The sequence below is a fragment of the Salminus brasiliensis genome, chromosome 6, assembly GCF_030463535.1.
Source record: "Salminus brasiliensis chromosome 6, fSalBra1.hap2, whole genome shotgun sequence".
Lineage (NCBI taxonomy): Eukaryota > Metazoa > Chordata > Actinopteri > Characiformes > Bryconidae > Salminus > Salminus brasiliensis.
In genome coordinates this window covers 10253712-10271966 of record NC_132883.1, presented here as the reverse complement: position 1 = coordinate 10271966, position 18255 = coordinate 10253712, and the positions used below count along the sequence as shown (strand labels likewise).

Sequence of the window (18255 nt, the reverse complement as noted above, 5' to 3'; positions counted from 1 at the left end):
GTGTGTGTGTGTGTGTGTGTGTGTGTGTGTGTGTCATCACTGTAATACAGTACGCCTTGGCTGGTTTTGTAAGGTTTGGTTCTGTTTCATTTCTGCTGTGTTTAAACGAATGCGTCATTGATCAGAACTGTCAGTCAAACACACAGTACTGTATTGTAGTATTGTGCAGAACAACGCTTCCAATGGAAGTTAAGTGTAGTAACACACACTCCCACTCACACACTCTGTGACATCAAAGTCAATGGGAAGAACACCCTTATTGGCACGTCCGGTGACAGGCATGTTAGTGCTGTCATCAGAAACCCTTATTGTAAGTCATTCTTTGAAACAGGTGCCATTTTCACACAATACTCAGAATTTCAATCAAGAGACAACACTTTTAAAATCCACAACATGAAAATATTTTCATAATTTTTATTCCAACATTGGAGCCATATTTACAATAAACCGTGACAAGGTGATATGTGATAGGATTTCATCCTAAAATAGCCACAGTTCTTCATGCGTCCTGTCAAGGTCCTGACTTATGACACATGCCAATCAATTTGTATTGTCATATTTTTTTTTGCATTAATAGTGGAAAAAAGTTTAATAAACAGCAGTTTTCATTGTGTGTTTTGTGTGACGGGGTGGTTGGGTTGAGCTTGACTGACCCTATCTAACATGACAAAGCAACAAATAAACAATATACAAAAACCTCAGAACTTGCCTTTTTTTCCTGGCTGCTTCAAAGGCTCACTCTAATGATGTCACTTCCTCTTTGTGATGTCATCTAAAGAAATAGTGTATTATTTATGGACAAAAAGTTGGCGTGTTGGGGTGGTAAGGCAAACTGAGGGATGTACACATTCATACAATTTTACCTTGAATATCACCAGTTTATATATTGACATAATTGACAATACAAGTACATTATAAGCAGTTATATAATAAACACACTGTAGATTAGCAGTCATGTACAATTAATGAGCAATTAATGTGCCATTCAAAGCATAGTCAGATTAGCTCAGATCCTTTCTTCACCAGCACTTAGTAAACTATTGTAATGCGTGATTTCATGCATTGAAGTGATGAATTATGCGTGATGATGCTAAAAGATGTGTTATGTCTTGCCGACAGCATGCATTCTCGCTGAACCCGTCCACTGTGGAAAACGGCAGAGGAAAATGCCCACATGACCCCAAACTGCCCTTTGCCAGCACATTCACTGGTATGTTCCACTTTAAAGTGCATGTAGATGAGCTCTGTGTGTTTGTGTATGTATGTGGATACACTATGTATGTGTTGGAATGTGTGTGTGTGTGTGTGTGTGTATGTGCAAGTCTGTTTACTTATGTGTGTTTGTGCTAAAGAATTCATTAGATTTTCAATTGTTTTGTAAATGAGTAAAAGCTCACAATTTAATGAATGTACAATTTGGGATTTGTTTACAGAAATGTAAGATTTTTTAATTCATGGTAAAGTGGTGTAGACATTTATCATGCATTTGGTTTACATAGAGAGTACATACACATTCAGACTAATGGTTATTTAACAGTCGATCAAGCACTGCTACAGTCTGATCTGTATTATAGATATTCAGATCAGATTTCAGCATTATAGCTTATTTACAGATGCTGGTTTAAATGTGCCTTTATTTATTCAAGCATCTATTAAATATTTTCAGTTGTTCTTTGATGTATAAATATTAAGTTAGTGAGTTTGGTTGTAGCACACCTATTTACAACCCTGTTATTTTGTCTCAGAATGAAACACGCTGATTTTCCTGCTTTTATTGGCCTATTGTGCGGCACCAGGTCAGCTCACTAAAGTCACATATTATAGCATATTAACACTGTAACAAACACTTTGCTATAATTCTTGCCTATGGTGTCCTCTCAGCAGGTTGTGCAAGCTAAAGAGAATGTAGCTTATTAGCCTTTAGCGTTGCCCCCACTTTTTCAAGTCTTACCAGTAAAAATAAGCCTAGATGTTGTCTATTTTGTTTTCTAATATTTACCCATTTTCTCCCCCATTTGGATCGCCAATTACCCAACCCTTACCTATTCTCCCCCTATCACATGCGATGCTCCTGACACTGGAAAGTTGAAGCCAGACACACACCTTCTCTTACACATGCGCAGCCAGCACCTCTTTTTCCATACTGCCGTCGATGCAACCTCACCAAACAAGCACTGTGTAGCCAGCAGACGCCAGTGCTGGCCAGTGTTACACTGGAGAGATGGGGTGGGGGGGAAGTGTCCAATTGTGCTCTGTTGGGTCCCGGCTGTCGATGGCTAAAAGCATGACCGGGATTCTAACTAGTGATCCACTGGTTATAGAGACAGCGCCACTAAAGTTCAGTTTGAGTGACCAGACGATGAAGCGAAAAGATGATAAAAGGCTAGCATTAGCTTTTAGCCTAGCTTGGATGCCTGTTTGTCTCTGCAGCTTTTGCTTTGTCGCATGACGAGTTGGAGCTTGTCTTCTGTGGACACTGCTCTTCAGTCATGTTTTACTGCTTCGCCAGCCTTGACTAGAGCTTTCACAAGTGGGCTGGGTGAATGTAAATATTGGGGGCGTACATATAATGAGTCAAGACCGTTACATAACAATTTTAGGTTTTCCAGGCCTGTTTTGGTTATGCTTTGCTTATGTTTCTTTTGAAGGAGGAGACAACAGTTCTTAATCCCATATTTCAAACTCTCATAATTCAACTACGCCAAGGAAAATACAGTGTGGCATCCTAGAGCTCCTTTACACTAATGTTCAGTATGTTCTGCACAATAGAGGTAAACGTGGCAGGCAGTCCAGCACAACCTTACAGCTAAGAGTCAGTGTGAGTGGAGTAGTGTAGGAGAACGGGAGAGCCAGCGCAGTGTCTCTGAGTAAAACCTGATAGAGTTCAGCAGTGTGCAAGATATCACATATCACTCAGGGCTAATGTGTGTGCTTATATCATGCCGGATGGCTGTATGAGTGCCAGACAGGGGAACTGATTGGATTTGTGTGTGTTATGGTGTGTGTATAACTTTGGGTGGAGCTCTGCGGTTGTCAGTAGATATTTCGTTTATAATGCTCTTTAGATTGATTGCACTGACAGGAGCCATCATTCCGTTGTTGTGTGTGTGTGTGTGTGTGTGTGTATGAGTGTAAGCAAGTGTGTGTGTGCATATTTGAGCACATTTTTATTGTTTCTTGGAATATAGGTGTGTCTCTCTGCAAGTGAGGACATATTTTGTACCCCCATTGTTGTGTGTGTATGTGTGTAACAGACGCTCTGCTGGAAACCTGGAACTTGGCTATCCCTGTGTGCAAGTTTGCCAGGTGCAGTGCATTATGGGACACTTTCTGGGGATTGAGAAATTTTGCATGCTAAAGCACTCAAATCAGATTTAGGTTTTTTGGCCTCTATACATTTAGACAAGCCATCAGTCTACTGCCTTTGCAGCTGAAATAGCAGGACTAACAGATGAATGCAGTCATAATTGGGTTTGAAATCAATCTGTTCTCAGTTCACACTTCAGCAGGGAATTCAGATTCATATGGTGCATCATATATGCTGGACAGAAACTGTGATCTGACTTGCACAGAGTTGGCAAGACTCTGGTGTACATTGGTAACACACTAAAGGGCCCGTATAACTGTAAAACACAGTTTTCTTCACTGTTTAAATGAGTTCTAGATAGAGCTGAGCAATATTACAATATTTTATCTTATTGTGATAACAATATGCTTGTCTAAGCATATCGTGGATACTGTTTGTGCTTAATAAACACAGCTGCATGTATCAATACTAACAGAGGAATTAGACCATATCGTCCAGCCGTAGTTCTAGATGTGCTTAGTGTACAGTAGTGTAGTGGGTAACAACATTGCCATCCCTGTGGCAGACTGGGCTTCCGATCTCGAACCTGGCAACTGCACCAACACCAACAAGAGTCATTGGGCAAAACCCCTAACACTTCAATGGCCTATCTGTGTAACATGGTTTAAATGTAAACAGCATCAGGCATAAATCATATCCTTGACATTGTGCAAGTAGAGTGCAACGGTATGAGATGTTAACGGTATGATAACCATAACACAAAACATATCACAAAAATGGGCAGCAAAGACATCCAATTTTGAATAGAATGTTTGTCTACATTTGTCTATATCCACTCATTCAGCTCACAGCAGTTTAGCTCACCCATGTAAAGGTTATAAGGAGTGTTTCTGCCTGAACTACTTTTCAAGTGAGGCACAGTGCAGGGCAGCCGATCCGAGTAGAGCTTTTGAATCAGTGTATCACAGGGGCATCATTAGACCCAATTTACTGAGACACATGCCCCACTAGAATCACGGTGGTAAAAAGTCCTGGATTGCTATGCAGAGCTACAGGATGCAAAACGCAGATTCGCTCCAGAAACTAAGTTTTCCATAATGTCCCAGTGTCTTTCCACAAGCTAGAACAACTAATTCTTTCAGTCCGAGACAGTTTATTCCGTTTTGTTGTTGTTGTTGTTAGCAGGGTGATTCGTAAATATTTAAAAGAAATTTAAAAGATAGCTATATGTTTTGGTTTTAGCCACTTATACATAACTGTATAACCAACCATATATACATATTAGACCACTGAAGCAAAGGCATTAATTAAACTAGCAAAGGCATCAGTTATGTTAGCATAGGCTTTATTTATATTTTGTGGTAACAGGGGCATTATAACACCAGCTTGCAAAGTGGGCATTGTGATACAGGCAGTATAACTATGAGTTCTAGCTGTAGCTCACATATAGTTTTATGCAGCAAAGGAAACATGTCATGCATTTTTGTGACAGTAACTAATAATATTATTACTGACATTCTTCTTCTTATTATTATTATTATTATAGCTCGTAATCTTATTAGGTACAGCTGTGACCCTTTAAATTTGGGACAATCCTCAGTACAAGCAGTTGCCTAGAAATGCTCCTAGCTCCTACTAGTTTGTGCAGTGAATATATTTGTAAATGTAGCAGCTTATTTACCAGCATGTGCTTCTGTTTTGGGGGCTTTTTTCTCAAAATCAGTTCCAAATTATTACGCCTGAGCTTAATTGCATTATTGTGAGTGGGTCTGAGGTCTGTGTGTGTGTGTGTGTGTGTGTGTGTGTATAGATGCTGTTGCACTGGAAATGCTTTCTGGTGATCCAATAAAATAGAAAAGCTTTTTGTCTCTTTTATTACAAGAAAGTCTCTTTTTACAGATGGCCTGGTTGTATCTGTGTGTGTGTGTTTTGAGATTGCAACAGTGCATACTGATCCCTTGAGTGTGAGAGAGAGCTTAGTAAAATTGCACTAAATGTGTTGTAATGGATTTGATTACAGCAGCACTTATGAAACCAAGCTGTATGGCTGCACTCTCGCTTCATCTCTCTCTCTCTCTATCTCTCTTTCTTTCTTTCTCCCTTCTCTCTCTTTCAGGTGGAGAGTTATATACAGGGCTGACAGCTGATTTTTTGGGAAGAGATTCAGTGATTTTGCGAAGTTTGGGGAATCGCTCTCCCATGAGGACGGAAACAGACCAGAGAATACTGCACGGTAAAAATATGCCCACAATCTACAGCTGAATTACATCACATCCTCTTCTCTTACTGTCCCAGATCATATTGCTAGATAAGGGGGTGATGTATTAGGAGTTAGATTTAAAAGAACAGGAAAGAAAAGTAATACCTCTGGGCCAGGTTTAGACAGGAGGATGTGTCATTTTGGCTCCATTTATCAGAATGACGTTGTGTTAGAAAAGATCTTCCTCTCTTTTCTTTTGTTTGTTTTTTGATTTTGTAGGTAGTCAGATCTATGGATCATATTTAAAGTTGGATTTGTTTCTAGAATGTTTAGACATTAGCTCACCTCTTCTTCCCTTACAAATCTTGAGTTGACAAAGGTTAATGTAATCTACTTTAAGGAGAGACGTGTCCAGTTGCACACACAACTTTTATAATCTCCTTAGAAAAGAGCTGCCAATACAGCGGGACACTTTGGAGCAGACGCAAATGAGCTTAAGGTCACCATGTCTAAAGCCAAGGAACAGCTAGAAGGATATCGAGACTCCAGGACTGGGCTGGGAAGCAGTAGATTTGTGTTCTAACCCGAGAGTGTTGGAGTGGCATTGGTGATAGAGTAGAGGATATCACTTTTAACAAGCCTCGTTCATTTAGGATACAGGTGCTGTGGACTTGGGGGCAGAATTTCATTAAAAGAACACTGCTCCAACTGTTAAGCGCAGGGGTGGATCAATCATGCTGCAGCCAGTGGCACAGGGAACATTTCATTGGTATAGGGAAGAATAGATTGATTCAGTTAAATGCAATGTTATATTATGGCAGCAAACATCACATTATATGTAAAAACAATAAGCTGAAAATGAGAAGAGGATGGCCTTTACAGCAGGATAATGGTTCTAAACACACCTCAAAAAACACAGTGAACTACATTAAGCTGACCTCAAAATTAATAAAAAAAACATATGGATAGACCTGAAAATATGTGAAAATGTCATGATAAGTGGAGCAAAAAAAAAGGTCCAAAATGACTTGGACTTTGTACACTGACTTCCACTGAAGATTGAAGAAGTGGTAGAGGGTTGGTGAGGATCTGAGGAGATGGTCTGTTCTCAATCTTCTCAAGAAGTAAAGACCCAGTGAGAGGCGTTGAGGGTCCATAAATGATTCTTAAAGATGTGGACAAGCAGGAACCTGAAGCTGAAGGCACATTCTACCTCGGCCCTGTAGATTTGCACAGGAAAGTGTGGACAGCCTTTGGTTTTCCAGTAGTCCTCACTGCACTGTTTGGTTTTCTCGATGTTGGTGAGGGAACACCAAGCTGCCAGGTGCTGGATCTCCGCCCTGTAGGCCGATTCATCATTGCTGCTGATGAACACCTTTTTGGCTTCTCCTTTAAAGTGTATATTTAATATAAAGTATATATTATATATTAAATTAAACAAATAAAAAAATGTGATCCGAAATTAGCAGAAAAATGTCATATTTAGAGGATTTTTTTTTTTTTAAAAAACATCAACAAAACAGATCATTTGAACAGGTGTGTTCATCATTTTACATCTGACTGTATGGTTTGTGTGCGTGTGTGTGTTCAGAGCCCAGGTTCGTGGCTGCCCACCGTATTCCGGATAGCACAGACAAAGACGACGACAAAGTCTACTTCTTCTTTACGGAGAGAGTAAGCGAGGCCGGAGAGAGAGAGGGCGAGGCAGCCATACACACACGCATCGGACGAGTGTGTGCGGTAAGGGCCTAAAGAAGACACACACACATATGCACACCCACACACCATCATAGACATGCCAGAAGCCCCCAAAAGAGGATTACCTTCGCCAGATAGGTTCCCAGCAGGAGCGGGCTATGGAAACTGAGAGTTAAAATCCATACAGCTAGAGTTACACACACACTCACACACAGACACACACACTGAAAGAGACACCAGAAAGCACACCAGAACAATCGGTATGTTTCTTTTCCCACCGTATACACACAGCTGTGGAATGTTTTGCATACCGTCACATCTCGCACACACACACAGTCATCCTTTGAAATACGGCACTCATATGCCTGCAAGGACACACTCACTCACACTTACTTACACACACACATACACAGACGTTCACACATGCACACGTGCTTTCTCCAATAAGCCGTAAGGTGAATGTCTCTCTTAGGACTACAACTCAGCGGTCAAAGGTCATCGGTTAAGGGTCACTCGCACACTTTTTTGCTTGGTCTACTATTTACGATCTTCAAGACATACATACACACACACACACACACACTCACTAACGCACACATATACACACGCTTGCAAAAACACGCTCCCTTAAGAGCAGTTCAGCACAGTTACTGTTATTATCAGTTATGTACACACACACGTGCTGTGAAGACACGTATTATCAGCACATGTTAGAAACATCACACCTCCCAGTCCTGTAAAACAGCCTGTGTGTCTCTGAGACGCTAATCATGTCGATGTAACGCTTCTGAATTACCATGACCCATCCGTTACAGTGCTATACCGTCCAAAAATTGGCTATGGTCTGAAATATTATGGGATGTGAAAAATGATCCCGTTCTCACGGGAACTGTTAGAAATAAACGTTTATATAGAAACAGGCAGGCTTAACAGGTGCTCGGACACTGATCCACGCACACGCGTGCACACATGCTCTACTCAGCAGGCCTCGTGACAGTTTTGATGGGTTATTCCTTGTGTAGTGGCAATGCGATTAAGGCCTGAGTGAAGCCTGAGCTCTTGGTCCTCCTCAGTGTACTGTACACTTCAGCATTAGTCTGGGTTCACAGCACAAGATCAGTTATTGCTCAGTGAAGCACAGCATTAACATTAAATAAAGGTAAGAAGCCAGTCTATCTCAATGGGCCTCATTCACCAGTATCTTTCCGAGAATCCTAACAAAAAATCTACCTCGAGTGGCTCAGCGGTCTACTGTGCTACCACTAAGCCCGAGGGTTGCAAGATTCAATCCCGAGCCATGCTGCTTTGCCATCAGCGGCCAGAGTCCAAGAGAGCAATTGGCCGTGCTCTCTCCGGGTGGGTAGATTGCCCTCTCTCACCTTATCACTCTCAAGCAATGTTGGCCGGCACTGGCGTCTGTTAGCTGGTGCAGTGAAGCTGGGGGCTGCAAAGAGGTGGCTTTACATGTATTGGAGGAGACATGTGTTAAGTCCTTATGCTCCTAGTTTTGGGAGCATTGCTATTGCTAGAAGGAGTTACAAATGAGTGGGACAATTACCAATACCAAATTAGGAGAAAAAGGGAAAAAACTTGACAAACAAATTATAGATAAAAAAATATATGGTTGGTGAGTAATGCCCAGTGTTACACTGAGGTTGGCTTTACCTTCTAGTTGTTTGGGGTTTCGGAGAGCCCAGTGATGAAAGCATGAAGGGAATAATACTTTTTTTATCCTTTTTTTGACACATATCAAGTGTAAAGAATTACAGAGATCACAATATCACATCCCTCTTTCAAAGACAGGCAAAAAATAATTCATACAAAAAATGAAAAGATCCACCTATCAGCCATATTATTATTAAAACCACTAATGGGTGAATTGAATAAGCTTGATTATCTCACTACAATGGCAACTGGCTCAAATAATGCATTATGTGTATTTCTGTGTGTTTCAGAATGATGCTGGAGGTCAGAGAGTGCTGGTGAATAAGTGGAGTACATTCATAAAAGCTCGGCTGGTGTGCTCTGTACCTGGACCTCATGGCATTGACACACACTTTGACCAGCTCGGTGAGACACTTTACATCATACACAAACAAATTATATTTTGTATCTTCATTTTTGCTGTTTTTGTGAATCTGGCAGTTGCTCTTTGCATTGTGTCATGAGTAGCATGATAAATTAACCAATAGAAATGCTGGATTCAATTCTTTTTACATGGACTTCTGTTAAAGTTTTTTCCTTCTCTTGCAAAGTTGCTATTTTGGAGAGACAAGGTTTTGCATGACCATGGCGATATGTATAATATAAGTATAAATAAATATGTTAGGGTTTGTAATAAATACACATTTGACATTTAAGCTTGTTTTTTTTTTTTTACATATGTGTGTGTGTACGTGTGTGTGTGTGTGTGTGTGTGTGTGTGTGTGTGTTTATAGAGAATGTGTTTTTTCTGAGGACCAAAGATGAAAGAAACCCGGAAGTCTATGCTATTTTCAGCACCATCAGGTATTATCTGAGTTTTGAGAGTTCTAACTCTTAGCTTCTCAAAGATTTGCACATTACATCACATACAACCTTATATCTGTTTTTTTCCTTTTAACGTTTTGACAGTTAAAGTTGTTCTTTACAATGTCACACAATTTCATGATGAATGAACCAATAGAAATGCTCAAAATGACTTGAAATACATTTTTTACATTGACTTTTACAGCATATAGATGGTATAACTTACCACTTCAGATTTTACAACACTATATGATGTGTGTGTGTGTGTCTTCCTACAGTAACGTCTTCCAGGGCTTTGCAGTGTGTGTTTACAGCATGGCTGATATTCGTGAAGTGTTTAATGGGCCCTTCGCCCATAAAGAGGGTCCAGACTACCAGTGGGGACCGTATGAAGGACGGGTTCCTTATCCACGACCTGGAGTGGTGCGTCTGCCACACACAGACACATATTGGCCCAACCACTATATCACTTAACTCGTTTAACTCACACAGTTAAGATGAATTCCCCTTAGTGTTCATTTAAAAGCTAGATAAGAAACTGCTTATGTGGTGCTGAATGTGGTGTGATATTGTGAGATTTTCATCTTTAAAAGTGTACACTAATGTTCTAGTCAGTGCATTCGGCTACTTTAAGTTGCACACATTGCTGACATATATGTGCATATATGTGTGGTTGGTGTGGCACAACAGATAACGCCACTACCTGCCACTGAGCTACCACACCATGGGGAGACTGGGGTTCAAATCCCGGTCTGGGTGACTAGTCTGCCCTGCCAATAAGACTCCTAACACTACACTGACCCACCTCTGTAATACAGGTAACCTTGTAAGTCGCTCTGGATAAGAGCAACAGCTAAATGCCACAAATGTAAATGTGCAAATGCACATACACAGCTTGTCCAGTCCATGTAGTGAAGTATTACTAATAAAATAGGACACTCTCGCAGAAGCATGTCCCCTGGCATTTAGCTGTGGAGCAGTGGAATTGTGTCCTCAGAGCTGAGCTCCAAAATCTAGTAAAAAGCCTTCCCTGGACAGTAGAGGCAAGGTGTCCCAATACTTTTGTCCTTGCATTGTATTTTTGGAGACTAAGAAATCTCTTCTTTTGTTCATTTGCCTTTTCACTCTCACTTTCTCTCTCCCAGTGCCCCAGTAAGATCACGGCTCAGCCAGGCCGTGTGTTCAGCAGTACGCTACAGTTTCCGGATGCTGTGCTGCAGTTTGCTCGCTCTCACCCACTCATGTGGAGAAGCGTGTACCCCTCGCAGCGGCAGCCACTGCTCATCCGCACCAGCGTCCCCTACAGGCTAACACACATCGCCGTGGACCGCACACAGGCTGAAGACGGACCTTACGATGTCATGTTCATTGGCACAGGTCAGGGTTCATAACACACCTACATAAAATGTCAGCCAGGGGAATGCTTTAGAAGGTCATTGGTAAGTTGTTGTAAATGTTCTTTGGCCTTTGACCCCTGCAGATGTCGGTACTGTGCTGAAGGTCATCGCACTGCGAAATGGACCAAACTCATTGACCAGTGAGGAGATCACGCTGGAGGAGCTACAGGTCTTTAAGGTATGTATGTCTGTGAGTGCGAGCACTAATGCAGATGTTTCCGTATCTTACTACCTGTTCTGCTTCTCCACCAGGTCCCCACTCCTATCACCTCCATGGAAATCTCAGTGAAGAGGGTGAGCGGTCACTTTTCCCATCCCTTTCCTCACATCATATATAGTGTGACTTTTCTTGCTTGTTAATCCATGTCCATATATATATAATATAATCATAAATTCTATCATAGTAATACCTGTTTTCCATTTCTTCTGCAGCAATCTCTGTTTGTGGGTTCGAGTGTGGGCGTGGCTCAGGTCTTGCTGCATCGGTGCAGTATGTATGGTAAAGCTTGTGCTGAGTGCTGCCTGGCCCGGGACCCTTACTGTGCCTGGGATGGACAGGCATGCACACGTTACACCGCCAACAGCAAACGGCGCTACCGCAGACAGGATATCAGACACGCCAACCCAGCCCTGCAGTGCACTGACCAGAACCAGAGCGGTATGTTCACATTTACAACGATACCATACATAACTGCTGCTGTATGTTATTTTAATGATCAATGGACATCTCTGAGCATGCTTGTAAGTCTTGCATGCATTACTCGGCTTTGGCTTGGTACAAATTTCTACACACACAGACAGTACTTTGTATGTACCAATCACAGCAAACACTGAACCCTACTAATTGAAGAGCTTCTTTGTTTCTAAAGCATCCCAACAGTCACTACCACACACTTACTTACACAGTCTATAGGACTGCTGCTTGTGTACACTGGCCGTTTTCTGATTCCTAAAGTGTTCAAAAGGCTTTTGTTGGTTAAACTTCGAGTAGATCTTTAACTCTCAGAGAAACACTCAGCGGCTGAAAGGCAGTTGGGCAGAGCACACTTCATCTCTCATCACCTTAGAGGGGGAGAGGTAGTGAGGGAACAAAAGAGGAAGTGAAGAGAGCAGAGAGGTGTTTACACACCTGAGAGAGTGGATGAGTCTGATGAAACACTCTGACCTATAGAGCACATCACACACACTCTTACACACCCACACGCACATACATGGCTGAATTTGGAAACTCAGCATTTAACCTCTGAATGAACCACTTTGAACCTTTCAGCACAGTGACAGGTCCTTCACTGCATCCATACACACACACCTAGCTGCAATATGGCAACTGTGAGTTTGACCTTCCAGTGAACCACACAGGACCTTTTTTGAAAAGACTATCATGTCTGTCAGCACCTGTGTGAGCGCATAGGCACACACACACACACACACATCTCCTCTCATAACCTGCTTTTGTTTGGTTATTTGTAGAAACTAAAAACTGAAGGTTAAAAGTGTGTCTTTGTACTAATTGTGTATTTGTTTGTCTGTAGTGGAAGACATGGACATGGCTGAAGACAGGGTCGTTTATGGCACTGAGAACAACAGCACCTTCCTGGAGTGTGTTCCTCGCTCTCCACAAGCCACTGTGACCTGGCATATACAACGTGATGAACATCTGGAGGAGGTGAGAGAAAACAAGACTACACACCTTTTTCAGGTCACAGGGTTCAGATAAATGAAGATCTCTGGGGGAAAAAGCACAGTACAGGGAACAGTTTTGTGCTGCATCTTCATACCTACCTACATCTGATCTTGAGCATTATTGAAAGTGTTACACTGATGAATATACTATTCTTTCAGCATATTTGAGGCTGTCATTGTTAAAGGACGTCTCCCAGCAATACATCTACCAAGTGGTGTAGCTATCTAAGTATTGGGTCTATCATTGGGAGATTGCAAGTTTGCAGTCACACTCAGTCAGTTCTTAGTCTAAATGTTTACATTCTATTTAGGGACCTCACAGCTAGGGTACCATGGGATAGATAGCATTGCATTTTTAGAATTAGAAGCCATGAAATAGAAGGACAAGAAAAGCTTTAAAAAGCTTTTTAAAGCTTTAAACAAGAGCTATATTAGAAAAAAAAAAAAAAAAAAAAAAAAAAAAAAATATATATATATATATATATATATATATATATATATATAACGACATCGGGAGAATCAAATTGTGGACAGCGCCAAGAAGAAATGGAAGGAAAGAAGGACGGGACGAAAGAAGGATGGGAGTGAAGGAGGAAAAACAAAACAAAGGTTAAGGAAGGAAAAACAGACAGAAAACCCAATGAAAAAAAATCCAATGTTTTTCACTAAGGAAAAAAAAAACACTAATTACTAAACTTCCCAAACTCTAGTAAACTAAAGTTACGGAAGGTGCAGGTAAGAGCTCCAAACTGAACTAGACTCAACAGAAGAACTTAAACAATCTAAAACCATAAACCCCAGCTCAGAATATGCCAGAGCATTTCTCACTTGTCTCTTGCCTTTAAAGGGTAAAGGGTAGGCCCCTCTCCTATAACTTCAGCCAAGGCTCTCATTAGCATTTACATTTATGGCATTTAGCTGACGCTCTTATCCAGAGCAACTTACAAGGTGACTTGTATTACACAGGTGGGCCAATGTAGTGTTAGGAGTCTTGCCCAGGAACTCTTATTGGTGTAGCACAGCATACAGCCACCCAGACTGGGAATCGAACCCTGGTCTCCCACATGGCATAATAGCTCACTGGCAGGTTTTATCTGTTGCGCCACACCAACCATTCGGCAGTGGTCCTCATGTGATTTATGTGGCTAAGCAAGTACACCTGTGGAGGCAGAGCCACGTAGAAAGAAAGACAGACAGACAAATCCAAAACCTACATGCTTGCATGAAATAATTGTATTAGAATGAATAAATAGCCATAGTTATTAAGTAATATCTTCAGCCATGTCCATGTCTTCCACTACTGGCGAATGGTTGGTGTGGCGCAACAGATAAAACCTGCCAGTGAGCTATTACGCCATGTGGGAGACCAGGGTTTGATTCCCAGTCTGGGTGACTGTATGCTGCGCTACACCAATAAGAGTTCCTGGGCAAGACTCCTAACACTACATTCGCCCAATCCATTAGAAAATTTGCATGCATGTCTTGTAATCTAATAACTTGTCTACTAAATGTGTTTTTTTTGCTTTCCTGCAGATGATGCTGGATGAGCGTGTGGTAAAAACTGATGAGGGTTTGCTGTTCCGTCGCGTGTTACGGCATGACGAAGGCGTTTACGTGTGCCGCTCTCGCGAACACGGCTTCACTCAAACCATCTCCCGGATCTGGCTGGATGTGTTACGAGGAGACACCCTTTCCGATTTGCTATCACGCGACAGCAAGCAAAGGCCGTGGCCTCCATGCCCCACCCACCTGGGTCCGGCCAACCGTACCCCAACGAGGGCGTGGTTTAAAGATGTCCTTCAGCTGATTGGTCCATCGAATCTCCCTCAAGTAGAACAGTACTGCGAGCGCGTCTGGTGCAATGAGAAGCTACGACGGAAACACAAGAGCATGATGGACAAATATCGACAAGCGCAGGACCTAGCACGGAAAACCAGGGTCACCAAGAACACCGGAGAACGGAATCGTACGCCACGAGACACGAGCAGCAGAGTGTCACACACACTGAGGGAGAAGTGAGAGACAGACTTAAGGACTGAGAGGGTTATCAATGTGTCAGCAGGACTCTATTATAACTCTCTGATGTAAAGACACGTTCAAACGCACTCTTTGACAGACTGTAAGATGTTGTATATAATGTGTCTTTACCTTCTCAGCTCTTCTCAGTTTAAGATGAACTCTGCAAACTTGTGAAGTCAACTTTGTATTAGTTCTGCTGTTACCTTGCTATTCTATGATGTCATTTGTCAGATCATTTGACGACAGTTGGAGCTCCAACGCGAGAAACAAGGGACTATATGAGCCCACTTTGCTTTCGTTAGTTAGTCATAGATCTCTGCAAAGCTCTCCATTGTAAGAGCTGACAATATCTAGGTGTGTTTATTCCATTTCTCTCAGAATGCTTGGATGTACACTGCAAAAAATGATATCTTGAGAAGTGAAAATATCTTGAATATTGGACTGATGTCTAATATTTCTCAAAAACGTGAAATTTCCATACAATTAAGACTTATATTTTTGATTGTTTAAAGAAACAGCCACTGAAAGAAGAAAAGTACCTGCCAGTGCATTAAACCAGTAAGTGCGCTCTTCATAATCCGATAGCTGCAGAAAATCAGATTTGATCAGGAATCTGATCAACATGCACTTGAGTAATCAAATAATGGGAAAAATCTACGTCTGTATGAGTCAGACCGTAATCAGATTTCTGCTTTGTAAGCAAGCAATAATCTCACAGAATTAATTGACGTAAGCGTCATGTAAAACCCGAAGTTTGTTGCCTCACCGGAGCTGTGTTATTACTGGTACCACAGCCTGTTTGCATGCATGCACAGACTAAGAAATCTGAGAATACTCTGGTTAAAATCATACATGCACTGAAAAATCTGATTACTGAGGTAAAATTCAGCTCTCTGTATCAGATGTCTTAATTGTCTTAATGACTTTCTAGACTTTACTCCAATCTAAGCAATTGGAATATGCTGTACACGACCACTTGAATAATCAGATTACTGCAGAAATCTGATTATGGTCAGATTGTTGAGTGCACTCAGCGTAAGGCTTTAAGTAAAAATGTCTAGAAATTGGTTCACAAAGAGAAACATTAGAAATATTTTTCCAGTGTATCCCCCCCACATTCTTTCTGCTCCTCCAGAAGGTCGGCTCAGAGCTCTGTGATTTGAAGCACATAAGATAAAGGCACATGTTTTTCAGAGGTTTAGAATTTTCTCAAAAAAATCTTATAAATGTCATATATTCACATTTATGGCATCTGGCTGACACTCTTATCCAGAGCAGTGTACATTTGCAATCATGTTACATAGGTAGATGAATGTAGCGTTAGGAGTCATGTCTGAATAGTTTTATTGGTGTAGTGTGGAATGCTAGCTCAACCGGTGAACCGAACCCTAATCTGCCAAGGAGAAGGCAGTGTTGTTACCCCAAACGCTTCACTAACCGTATAAGTCAATAAGTCCTAAATCACATTTTGAGCTGGGAAACTGGATCTCTATGGCACTTTTAAAGTAAGGGTGTTTCACCATAAATGAGCAGTGTTTAATTTTAATATAAAATAAAAATACTAGTCTATTTAAAATGTATGTACCATGCCCGTTTTTGAGTGGATGGGCCTAGCAGTTTAATTGGCCATTAAGTACCAAGCTTTGTAAAAAAACCTTTACATTAAGCGAAAGTTCTTTATATCTTTAAAAGGTATCACACTGACACATTTCTATTACAAACATGGTTCTTCATAGAACCAAAAGTGGATTTTTCTAGTGGCATCACTCAAACAACTTACTTTTAAGAGTGTGGGCAATGGGCCTAGTAGTCAGCAGGCATACATCAGCATCGGCTCTGCATTTAACATATTGTTGTAAGTTTACAGCTGCTTCATTTCATTCACGGGTATTTATTATTAGCAGTTGAGACACAAAAAGGGTGACACAAAAATATGGACATATGAGATACTGGCACTCATTCAGCCTCAATGTTTAAAGCCGTTGAGTCATAAATGCTGGATGAAATTTTTATCTGTGTTAAAATTGTTCTGGGATCTCCAGATTACACTGCAAACAGAAAAACAATATGAAATACTTAAGTGTTTAAATAATCTGTCATTCTGCAAATCACATCACTCAACAGGAGTAAGAGGGGAGAGGATAAGTGAAACAGGAGCCCTGCGGAGAAGCTTATAAAGTGAAACCCTGACGTCACGTCGCTTTAAGGAGGCTGTTTGTTTTTCTCTTTTTTCCATTAAGGCTTCAGTCGCTCTGTGTTGATTCATTTATGCTCAGTGAAGTCTGGGAACACACAACTTGTTTCTTCTGAAAATATTACTGTTGATCTAATCTCCCTGAATGAGAGAGTAGTGACATTATTACAAAAAAACGGAAACTTTAAATATAGAACCGTCTGGTCTTTTTGAGGCCTGCTGCTGAAGCACTGAACCATTCATGTCCATTTATATATGTATATTTTTTTTCATATGATGCTCCAGAGATACCACTATAGTTTTTATTTGTGTTCAGATGATTGGAAAGGACTGGGTAACAACTCAGATTTTTATTTGAAAATATTCCCCCCCAAAAAATTAGCTCAAAACCTTCATCAAAAGCACAAAAAGTACTTTCGAGGCTCTGAACATGGCAATCAGACTAGCAACATGAATATAATCATCTGACTTAATACTGTATATCTTTACTTACATCTGCATCTCTGACTAAGTTGCCTTTGTAATCGTATGGACTGATTTTAACAGAGTGGTTAATGCTTGTTTCAACACTGTAGTTTTTTGTTCTCTGTAGATGACACATGAACATGAGTCCGTGAAGAGTTTGCGTTGGAATATTTGATGTATTTATGTCTTATTTAAAACCGTCCTTTGCATGCGGAGTGTACAGATGTGGGTTTACACTTTAAAGATACGCGAATAAAACTCTATCCATCAAATTCTGCGGCCGTTTCTTTCATATGCAGTTGAGCTGAGCTGGGATGTTTGATGTCGCAGATGTTTGTCTTCTCCTTTTGCGTTTTTCTCGTTTGCCTGCATATGGCTGTGTGTCGGGCATGTGCATATGTGATTGAATCTGAAAATCCCTCACTTCCCCCTGAGAATAGGCCTGCGCCTTCGCCTATATGTGATACAAGAGTCATAAATCACTCTGGATAGAGGTTTTAGGTCTTAAAGCATTTCTCAGAACGAATATATGCAGCGTATAAGCTCCCCGAGGCGTCTATAAGGCTGCCAGAGGAAGACCACAGCAAAACATAAACTGGTTTCGTAAAGCTTGCTGATAGTGAACTGTACAGAACCAAAATCAAGTCCAAATGCTGTTTTTGTTTGTTTGTTTGGAACTGGGCTTAGAAAATGTGCCCCGGGTGGATACCACAGCTATGTTAGTGCAGAGATATCAGCTTTCTCAGCTAATGAACTTCTAATGTTCGGGAAGAGTAAGGGTAGA

At 41.1% G+C, this 18255-nt stretch overlaps 1 protein-coding gene across 1 annotated transcript in view; it reads left to right on the top strand.

Annotated features, from left to right (window-relative positions):
- sema3bl (sema domain, immunoglobulin domain (Ig), short basic domain, secreted, (semaphorin) 3bl) overlaps window positions 1-17743 on the top strand; it is a 46567-nt gene extending 28824 nt beyond the window's left edge. The window contains exons 5-16 of the mRNA XM_072681576.1: window positions 1120-1210; window positions 5424-5540; window positions 7099-7247; window positions 9161-9275; window positions 9644-9713; window positions 9992-10136; window positions 10859-11090; window positions 11194-11288; window positions 11363-11404; window positions 11543-11768; window positions 12643-12776; window positions 14327-17743. Of these exons, the coding sequence (XP_072537677.1) occupies window positions 1120-1210; window positions 5424-5540; window positions 7099-7247; window positions 9161-9275; window positions 9644-9713; window positions 9992-10136; window positions 10859-11090; window positions 11194-11288; window positions 11363-11404; window positions 11543-11768; window positions 12643-12776; window positions 14327-14812 (1902 nt within the window). The 3' untranslated portion in view covers window positions 14813-17743. The remainder of the gene's footprint in view (window positions 1-1119; window positions 1211-5423; window positions 5541-7098; window positions 7248-9160; window positions 9276-9643; window positions 9714-9991; window positions 10137-10858; window positions 11091-11193; window positions 11289-11362; window positions 11405-11542; window positions 11769-12642; window positions 12777-14326) is intronic.
- The last annotated feature ends 512 nt before the right edge of the window (window positions 17744-18255 follow it).